This window comes from Chenopodium quinoa, unplaced genomic scaffold (assembly GCF_001683475.1).
Source record: "Chenopodium quinoa cultivar QQ74 unplaced genomic scaffold, ASM168347v1, whole genome shotgun sequence".
Lineage (NCBI taxonomy): Eukaryota > Viridiplantae > Streptophyta > Magnoliopsida > Caryophyllales > Amaranthaceae > Chenopodium > Chenopodium quinoa.
This window is the reverse complement of record NW_018742418.1, coordinates 8,710,576-8,721,050: the sequence shown is the minus strand read 5'-3', so window position 1 is coordinate 8,721,050 and position 10,475 is coordinate 8,710,576. Positions and strand designations below refer to the sequence as shown.

The 10,475-nt window shown below is 36.2% G+C and overlaps 1 protein-coding gene across 1 annotated transcript; it reads left to right on the top strand.

Moving 5' to 3' along the window:
- The first annotated feature begins 4,818 nt into the window (after window positions 1-4,818).
- Window positions 4,819-6,376, top strand: LOC110712880 (NAC transcription factor 29-like). Its single transcript, XM_021891336.1, has 3 exons — window positions 4,819-5,133; window positions 5,248-5,528; window positions 5,743-6,376. The coding sequence occupies exons 1-3, from the start codon at window positions 4,965-4,967 to the stop codon at window positions 6,121-6,123; spliced, it is 831 nt and encodes a 276-aa protein (XP_021747028.1). The 5' UTR covers window positions 4,819-4,964; the 3' UTR covers window positions 6,124-6,376.
- Window positions 6,377-10,475: the final 4,099 nt, after the last annotated feature.

Genomic DNA, 10,475 nt, shown 5'->3' with positions numbered 1-10,475 from the left:
ACCTCGGCTTCGACCATAAGCCGTTTGCCATCAGCAGGCGGTACATAGTCGGAAGTCATCTTGGAAGTACTCTCCCCACAGACGGCGCCAAATGTTTCGGAGAGAATAAATGCTTGTTTGCTTTTGTGTTTTTTTTTTGCGTTTAATTTTTCTGAATGCCCCATAAATGAGGTCTGTTCCACTATTTATAGGGCAGGGGAACTGTGCCCTATCAGTAAGGGTCTGCCACGTGTCACCCTGGGATTAGCTCCCACTTGCCCTCTCTGGGACTGACACGTGGCACTCTCTGATTGGGTCACGTGGCTAGGGTATTTTTACCCTAATCAACAACCACCACGAAAAACACCAAAAACAAACCCTAATCATCCCCATTAACACTAACACACACACCAAAAAAAAAAAAAAAAAAAACTTCTGTCTTAGACCAAAATAATTTACAAGTTTTGGCGAATTATAAATCCATGAATAACATGTCTAGATAAAAGCCAAGAGTAATAAATTTTGGAAAATAAATAATGTGTACAAATAATTATCACTTTTTACTCCTGCTTTGGACAGGGATACGTGTTGTTCTAGTAACTAGCTATCTATTTAAAGCATACAATAATATTACTAAAACATCATACTGTTTATGGAATAGATGAGGGTTCCTCACTTCCTCAAATTGTCGAATTTAAAAGGCATTACGTAATTAACTTGTGAAAATGTTCATAAAATGTATTCGCAAATCGCAATTTCAACCGACTAGGTTTGTTGTGGCTACAAATGTGGAGAATCATCTGTTACAAATTCCGAGATATGGGTCAAAGTTTGATCTTTAAATATTGAATAACTTAAAATTGGGGTTGTTAAACGTCCTCCCAAATTACTAAATGCCGTTCACATTTTTTCCTTGAAATTTCGTATTTACCCTTCGCATATAAATACTCACCACACTCACTCACGACACTTACAACACATTTCACGCTCGATAAACTTTAAAATCTGAAATTTAAAAAAAAAACATAGAAAATTCACAAGAATAACTAATATTACCTAATAATACTAATACTAATTACTCAAATTATCACAAAAAAATAATAATCACAATAAAAATTATAATTATCATACAAAAATTACATTAATAAATTTGATTAATTAATTTTAAAAAAATAAATTCGTTTTGATTAATTAATCAATAAAAAAAAAAATTGGACGTCCGCCTAAAAAATTTGGATCCTCCATGGTGGATCCGCCTAAAATTTCCGGATCCATCAAGGAAGATCCGGAAATTCTAGGTGGATGTACGCTTTTCAAAAAATAAAAAATAAATTTCGAGGACTTACAAAATCCTCCGACGATGCCGGTGTACGATCGTTGTCATCATCCATCGTCCTAAACCCGTCGCTAAAGCTTAATAAATTTTTTTTTTAAAAAATGGGATTTTTGGTGGTGGGCTCGGGAATTTTGGGTTGGATGTCGTGGGGTTGGATGTGGTGGGCTAGAGAATTTTTTTAATCAAGTGGTGGATCGAATGTGCTCGGGTATAATATTAAATGCTCGGGAATAAGTCCAACTTATGAAAAAGGCAGTATGGTCCTTTTATGTCAAAATGGGAGTGACACCTGGTAAATTGGAAGCGACGTTTAGTAGTTCACAAAAAAATTAAGTTAAACGGCTTTGAAGTCTTTAAAATACTAGCTAGGGGTCTCACAAAAAAAATATGGAGTATACAAGTATTAAAGTATATGGGGAATTGGGGATTGCATTACATTATGCATTAAAAAAAAAAAAAAAATTCAAATTGTATTTGATGAGCTTTCATATTGTTACAACATCATTTCTTGAACAAAAAATCTTTATTAGAAACAAGAGTCTTTATTAGGCATGCTCTACTTATAAGTTTATAACAACCTAAGTTCAATGTGTTGTTAAGTTTTCCACATTAATATATGATCACAAACTTAACTTAGACAATTGTTTATAATTTATAGGAAAGAAAGATATAATACATTGAAATCTTGTTAGATTAATCTCACTAACTATTAATTTATATATATAAGATTTTCAAATACATGATTAGAGATATTTAACTTAAATTTTTATATCAACAAGGCTGAAATTACAAGGTAAAGTACTCCATACGTGATTGGTGTTAAATAGGTTAATAAGGGTAAAGCTTGTCCTAAGCTACAAATAATAAATTCATTTGGAAAGTAGCAAGGTTGGCTTTCCTAAAAATGCAACGTCGGAAATCATGTTTCCAAACCAAGTCAATTAAGACTAAGAATGTGCAAACGTAAGCCATGGGATAGACAACAACGAGTGTTAATGACTTGGAACTTAAGCATATTATTGGCTCTTCTTTTTTTAACTATTGTTTGGAGCTAAGGCAATAATGTCATCTTTTCTTTGGATCAACTTAGAAGCTTATCGACTCATTTCACGTGACCATTGTTTAGGTAATTTGAATATTAAATTCTAATGTGTAATCTAATCATAGTTATGCATGCATTCTTGAATTTATCTATATTTGCGAGTTCAACCTGGTCAAGGTAATATATATTTAAGACTTCGAAGGAGAAATAGAGTAAGTAAGAGATTATTACTTTAACTTTAAAATATGACTTGAAATACTATTAAAGAATAAACCTATAATAATGAACTCTTAATAATACCCTAAAATATTGACCTTTAATTTTGAGAAATAAATTAAATTAGATTTTATTATGATGAAAGTGTAAGGAAATACCGACCATATATGAAAAGAAAAGGAGAAAATTTCAAGTACGGAGTAATTAGAAATATTTATTCAATTGGAACAAAAATAAAATGAAGATAATCTAAGAGAACATTTGTCTAGAGTAAATTATTACGGAGTAGAAATTAAACATGTGCATCTATTATAATGAAGGAAATTTGTAATTTGTGAATAATTTTCAACCTTTTGTTCCTTATAAAATTAATAAATATTCTAATAGAACTTACCGAGGAATTTCTTTAATTCTTTCTGTTTTGAAGGAACTGAGTAATTTTATTTTCATTCTAAACTTATTACCTATTGAATTATTCCAATAGCTTGCCCTTTGAAATAATATTCCAAGAACTTACCTGTTCAAATATTCCAATTCATTTTTTTAAATTATAAAATACTTTTTTTTTTTGTAACAAATATAATTTTATGCGAGGAGTAAAAGATTATACATACGAGTACATTATGAAGACTCAAGAGGCTTTGGGATATGAGTGCATCAACCTCAAAACTCCACATAAGAAAATGATACATAAAATTTGTCCTTTAGTGAGTACTTCAGCATTCATATCATATGATATACTTGTAGTCTTGTACTAGTAAGCTGATGTCATCTTATCTATTCGAGTTAATCCAATGTGAATGCCATGACTTACTAGAAGGTGGTTCGTTCACTTGTATTTATGCGCATAGTTTATTGTTGATGAATTCAATTTTCTACCTTTTATATTATGCTCTTATATAGTAGAAAACTTATAGGATATTAAGTTTTTCCTATGATGTGGATTAAGTTAAATAACGGTTTTTTCACCATATATTTTTGAGGTTTTTGTTTATTCACCATGTAACCCTGAAAATTTTAAATTCACTATATACCCCTAATGACAACAAGATGAGTGAAATTTAGTTAATTATGCATCAAAACCACCTTAGATCTCCCCCCCCCCCATTCCCAAAACCACTCATCTCCTTTCTCCAACCCTCGAAATCACTCCAAATCATATCTGCATGATTGGTTTTGAGGATGAGAAAATGAAATTTGGAGTGGTTTTGGGGTGGAAAAAAAGGAATGTGGGTGGTTTTGGGGATATGGAAATGTATTTAAGGTGGTTTCAAGTCATAATTAACCCTAATGACCGACGAAATTAATAATCATTAATCATCAAGGGTATCTGGTATAGTTTTTGAAAATTCTGGGGTATATAATGAATTTAAAAAAGTTCAAGGGTATATGGTGAATAAACAAAAAATTCAGGGTATATGGTGAAAACACCGATTAAATAATCATATATAAACTCATACATATGAATTAGATAATATATACTGTATACTACATGCATGATCATGAATAAAGAATTGATGGATACATGATTTGGATGAAGTTGGATAATATAATAATTAACTTAACTTAATCCTTAAGAAAGTATAACAACAATATTATTCATCTTGAAAAAACTAAGTTTGGAAATTAAGTTCAAATTTTAGACTAATGAAAAATATCCATAGAATCTGAACAAAAAAATTCTTAAGTATAAAGCCCAAAAGAAAGTCAAAATAGTCTATGTAAATATTGATATAAGACAAGTGCTATTTAATTAATTGTAAATTCGCAATTAAATAAAAGTTCTGATAAAAGAAAATAAGGGAATTCATGTGAAAGCAACAAAGCATGGAAGCCTAATACAAACAAGTTGTTTAAACTAAACCTAAAGTTGATCCAAAAAAACCTCTCAAATACTTTAATACTAAGCTATTAGCTAATTACATACTTAAAACCCTCATAAATTAATTATATAATAACCGCACTTATAGACTACTGATCCTAAACTTGAGATTCTTTGATTCTTTCAAACTTTGATGGAATAATATGAAAATTATACCACATAGTTTACCTACCCTTGCAAGCATGTATTATCTTCATCATCCGAGGAATGTAACAAGTAAAAAAAGCCAAAAATAACTCCCTAATCAACATGACGTAACATTAATTAGTTAATTAATTAATTATTAATAATCTTCTTTCCATATTTCTCACTACAAGACAAGAAACCCTCACCCATATAATCCCCTCACCTCTCTTTGCAAACATTTCAAACATCCATTTCATTCTTCCCCTCCTTTTTAGCAAGAAAAACTCTATTTCTCTCTTTCCACCCTTATTTTTTCCTTACAAAAAAATTAAAAAAATTCAAACTTTTAATTTCCTACCAAAATATAACAAGTTTTTAAACTAATGGATGCAAAAAGATGTTCTAGTAGTCTTCCTCCTGGTTTTAGGTTTCATCCGACAGATGAAGAATTAATAATACACTACCTTAAGAATCAAGCTATGTCTAGACCTTGTCCTGTTTCAATTATTCCTGAAGTTGATATATACAAGTTTGATCCATGGCAATTACCCGGTTTGTATAATTTAATTTTAATATATGGTCCAATATGTAACATATTTTCTTACTAAACCTTGTTTTATGCATGAATGAAAACTTACTGAATTTTTTTAATGATTGGTTTTGTAGATAAGGCAGAGTTTGGAGAAAATGAATGGTACTTCTTCACCCCTAGAGATAGGAAATACCCGAATGGGATCCGACCGAATCGAGCTACGTTATCGGGTTATTGGAAGGCCACGGGCACGGATAAAGCCATATATAGTGGAGCTAAGTATGTTGGGATTAAGAAGGCTCTTGTTTTTTACAAGGGTAGACCTCCTAAGGGTTCCAAGACTGATTGGATTATGCATGAATATCGTTTAACTGAGTCTAAGCATCAACCCATCAAGCAACATGGATCCATGAGGGTAAGTTAAGCCGCCTTTTTAGACCCGAATTTATTATTTCTATTGATTGTCTTAGTTTTGTTTAATAATGATCTTTTACATTAAATGTTACCTTAAAATATTATTATTTTATCAAATAACGTTATTCTAATTAATAATTCAATATAAATTTTAAAAGTTAATATGAATTCGTCTCAATGAATAATGAGTCTGAATTTCACGATTTTTTTTACAGTTGGACGATTGGGTGCTATGTAGAATCTACAAGAAGAGATATGTCGCGAGGGCAGAGGAGAGAGCAGAGGATTCATCGAGTTCGCCACAAGGGCAAATAAGCATGGTGGAAAGAGGAGCAAGTGATGTTTCTAGTAATCAAAATGAACCAGAAATAAAATTCCCAAGAACTCAATCACTATCATACCTATTGGATTTGGATTACTTGGGCCCAATAGCCCATTTACTAAATGACAACACTTCATATAATTCAAGCTTTGATATCCAAACAAGTATGGGTAGTACTGCTGGATTTGACCAACATGTGGGCACATACCAGAATATTGGATTAAGCTGTCACCAAATAAATGGGAACCCATGTTACCCATCATCTTACAAATAGGGTGTAGTATAGTTTTTAATTTATAATTTTAAAGGCACATCTCAATTTGTTTTGGAGATGTATGATTGTGAATAGTCTTAGGCAATCCAATTGTACATAAATTATTGTTCCTTGATTAATTGTCTTTAAGCTTTTCATTAGAGACTACTAGTGTTGTTTATTTGCTATTTTTCTTTATTATTTTCTTCATTTGAAAATGTTAGGGAGTGTTATTATTATTATAGAAGAACTAACTTAAATCTTTATAGTTTAATTCTTGGTATTTTTTTATTAAGAGGCAAAGACTAGTGTCCATTTCGTCCATACTATATATATGCGTTAGCTAAATGATTCAAAATATTTCAATAATAGAGAAAGATTCCAACAAAGGTTAATTGTGGAATATAGATCTCATTCTTCTTCTTTTATTTTTTGCTTATTCTGATTGCCAATTTATATAAATTATCAGTACTTTCAAAAAAAAAAAAAAAAAAAAAAAACAAACTTTATATTATGACTTATGATAAAATAGTTAGTACTCCGTATTATACGCACATTAATTAGTGAATCACTTCGGGATTCGGTAATCACTCCCTCCTAAGGCCTCGAGTGATCTTTACAATCTATTTTTATTTGTATGGTATTTGTCCCATTATTATCATCATACAATCATATCATCTCATATTCTCTATCAGTCCAAGAGAATCGTTGCTTGCATGTGAAATATACCTATATTTTTTATGCACTAATCTATTTTATTATGCTATCAATTAATGTCGTAAATTATGCCACATAAAAATATAAAATGCTTCAAAAATATTTCGGATAAAAACAATGGGACCTTCAGCAGGCCCTTTTAAGGTGGAAAAGATTGGGCTCGGTCCAAAGAACACTAAAGCCGAGGGTTTCCTGCACAGTAAAGAACACGTAAAACTGGCCTCGGGGGTTGTGCCGAGGAAGGCACCTCCGATGCCGAAGTCTGTACAGTGTTTAAAAGAGAGAGAGAATGAGTTATGCAAGAGATTTTGGTGCTTAAGGCAGATTGTGAATGAATGTGAAATGAAGTGAAGGCTAGCTTTTATACCTTTGCTCAATAAGGGGCTTGGGCCCTTGGAGTCAAGTGGACTTGCCACTAGGACTGGACCGTTGACTGACTTGGCATTGGGCTAGAGAGTTGAACCTTGCTTTTGGACATTGAATTGTATCATTTGTATACCAAGCCCAATTGAGGACTAATTGGACCCAAACAACTTGCCCCCCAGACCCGATTTGGAAGAGTAACGAATCGGGTTTTGACTTGCAAAATTGGAGGGAAGCAAATGATGACAGCTTTAATTATGAGAAGTTTGAGAGGTTACTGATGCTAATAACCATTAACTTGGAGATAATTGGAAGTAATGGGGAAGTGGAGAAGATTAATGGGTCATTAATGGAGGAGAACACGAACAGTCATTCAGTAAAGTGGGATTAATAGGGTTATTAGTGGCGTGAATTCCGAAAATCTTGCTTCTAGAAGATACTTAAACCACTCGCACCATAATCCTTGCTCACCTTACTCATTTTCGCACAAGCAACCTAGCTCGCTCTCCTCTAAATCTTCTTCACCTGAATCTGTTTCTCGCATATACCCAACAATCCGAGGCTTTTAAATGAAATTCTTTACTCCGAACTCAAAGATCGGCTAATTCCGCACCTGATAGAAGTAATTTTTTCCGAAATTTCCTCAGCTTTCTTTGATATTTGAACCCCCTTCCTTTTTTTTTTGCTTTTTCGAATTTCCGTTCAATTAAAAATGGCCGGCGGCCGGGGAAAAGGACCAGCTAGGTCTGAATCGAGCGTCGAGGAACAAGAGGAGGAAGTGCCGCAACTAATTCCGAGGCGGAATCGTCCTTTGGCGATGATGCCTTTCCTTAGCGGCCAGAACCCTAATACTAAGGTCGGGCCAGCCGTTGTCTTGAGGGGTGCTGCGCTGAGAGCTGTCCCCCTACTAGCATACCCCCTACAGACTCAGTCGAAGCCAGTACCATTGGCCGAAGAGAGACTTCGGCGTCAAGGCCGTTAATTCCCGAGGAACGGGAGTGGACTAATGTCAGAGAGAACGAGGGCATAATGAATGCGACACCTTACTCATGGTGGATTGAGAACAACGCCAAGTACTATTTTGCCGACAGCTTGAGATCTATTACGACATCATGGAGGAGGACGGTTATTGGTGCCGAATGCCCTGTGCTAATGATAGGATTCACCGACCCCCGCCTGGGTATATCGGGGTTTATACTTGGCAGTTACAATATGGGCTTCGGTTTCCAGCTCATTCCTTTGTCATAAAGTTGCTGATGGATACAACATATCCTTGTCCCAGCTGACTCCCGTGAGTATCCGAAGGATTGTGACCTATCTCTGGGTCTGCTTATTTTACGGGCTGGAGCCGAGCGTGCACTGTTTTCGCTGCATTCATAAGCTCATTCCGAACACCTAATCTAACAAATGGCATGGCCCTTGGTGGTGGCAAACCGAGGATGAAAAAGTGTTTCTTTCGTCTTATCCGAACGACACTTCGGATAAGGATTGGAGGGGGCAAGGATCTGGATCTGAGCACCCTCAGATGAAGCTCATCCGAACTTTTTTGGAGGTCCCCGATATCTAAGGAAACTAGATCCCAAAATGTCTAGCATTGGCCCTGATGAGTTCACCGATGCTGATCACCGCCAAATGGAGTTATTTGGCCAAAACCGAATACCTAGGGCTACTGGTCGAATGGTGAATGTGCCGAGTACCTGGCTGCCTTGTTGTCATCACATCTTCCAGGAGAAGATTCTCGCTGTTGTCGGCCTCTGCCGAAGATACCAAGGCGGTAAGGGATTCGGCTTGGGCCGAAGGTTTTTTAATTCTTTATTTGTTCTCTGATTTATGATGCCTAACTCTTTCAGCCGAACTAATTCCTGTTCTTTTTTACTTTTCCAGAGCTATACGAAGAGAACTCAGGCATTGACTACGAAGTGCTTGGGATTAGCCAGGAAAGGAATCCGATCACAAATACGTCAAAGATTACTAAGTCCAAAGATCGGCCCCTTTCCCTACATCCGAGGAAACTTCAAGTTGTTAGCGCTTTTGAGAACCAGAGGCAGAAGCCTTGGTATAACAAGATTGATCCCTTCTTTCTTCATTCTGCTGAAGAAGCGGCTGCTGCTACTATTGCTACTGCAGTTCCTCGGAACGAAGCCGAGCCTTGTGTCTCAACAGCTGGGCCAAGTGAAGAAGTAGCTGGAGAAAAAGAGGATTCTGAAGACGAGCGTCTATTGGCAACTTCGGTAAGTTTTAATGGTTTTTCAACTTGTGAAAATTGTCTAAGTATAGAACTTTGGCTTGATTTTTTTTTTTTTATGCTTATACTGGTCCTTGCCCCCCCTTTCCCTTCTGTTGCATTCTGGCGAAGGAGAAGAGAAACAAGTAGATTTAGCCCAAGCGTATCCTGTTCCTAAATATTCTTCAGACGAAGGAATGGCGGGCAAGAGAAGAAAGAGGCAACTTGTCCGACCTGGAGAGTTTCAGGCCCCAACTCTTCCTGAAAAAAGACCTTGGCTTGAAGATGACAAGCCGGAGGAAACCAAGGAGATAACTTCTCCACCCCCTGAAGTCCCTGCTAAGGGGGTGATTGAGCTGAAAACTCCCCTACCATCTCCGGGCCACGTGGCCGAAGATTTCTCCGAAGAGGTTCGGAGAGAAGCCGATGCGCTAATCGTCAATGCTGAGGACGAAGCGCTTGTTATAAACAAGGATGGTCTGAAGGAGGCCGAGGTGGAAATCGAAGCTGAAGGAGCTAAAAATAACGAAGTGCCATCTACCTCGGTTGCTTGATCCTTTAGGACTTTTCAGTCCTTTGAGATGGGGTTTGGCTCAGCCCCCTTGGTGCCTGTTCTGAGCATGCTTGGAACCATTTCGAGTCCAAGCGCAGGACGGTGACCGAGTTCTTCGGCGACACCTCACACTTGTCCGAGCTGGACAGGGCCAGAGCGTGGATTGTAGGCGCGGCATCTGGGGCCTCCGAGCCGCTTGCTAAAGTGTCGAACCCATTTTTGGAAAACCAAAGGTTGCTGATTTAGGTGAACTTTTGTACTTAGTTTCCTTTAAGTTTTTCTTTCATTTTTGCACCAAACTCCTGATTTCCTTGCAAGCTATCTTTCTTTCATTTAAGTGTTGAGCTTCAGCTAACTTCTTATCTCACTTCTTGCAGGTCGTTCATAACCACTTCCTGGCTGTGGAAATGAATGACGAACTAAGGGTGAAAGCTGAGAAGGCTGAAGAGGATGAGAGTCAAGCCCGGTCTGCCGAGTTGAAGCAGCTGAATGCTGAGGACGACGCCTCGGCTCTTA

Bases quoted from the DNA above. Each gene is read 5' to 3' on its own strand.
- LOC110712880 (XM_021891336.1), top strand. From the start codon at position 4,965: ATGGATGCAAAAAGATGTTCTAGTAGTCTTCCTCCTGGTTTTAGGTTT. The intron at 5,134-5,247 runs GTTTGTATAATT...TTGGTTTTGTAG, and splicing joins TGATCCATGGCAATTACCCG to ATAAGGCAGAGTTTGGAGAA. The intron at 5,529-5,742 runs GTAAGTTAAGCC...TTTTTTTTACAG, and splicing joins AGCAACATGGATCCATGAGG to TTGGACGATTGGGTGCTATG.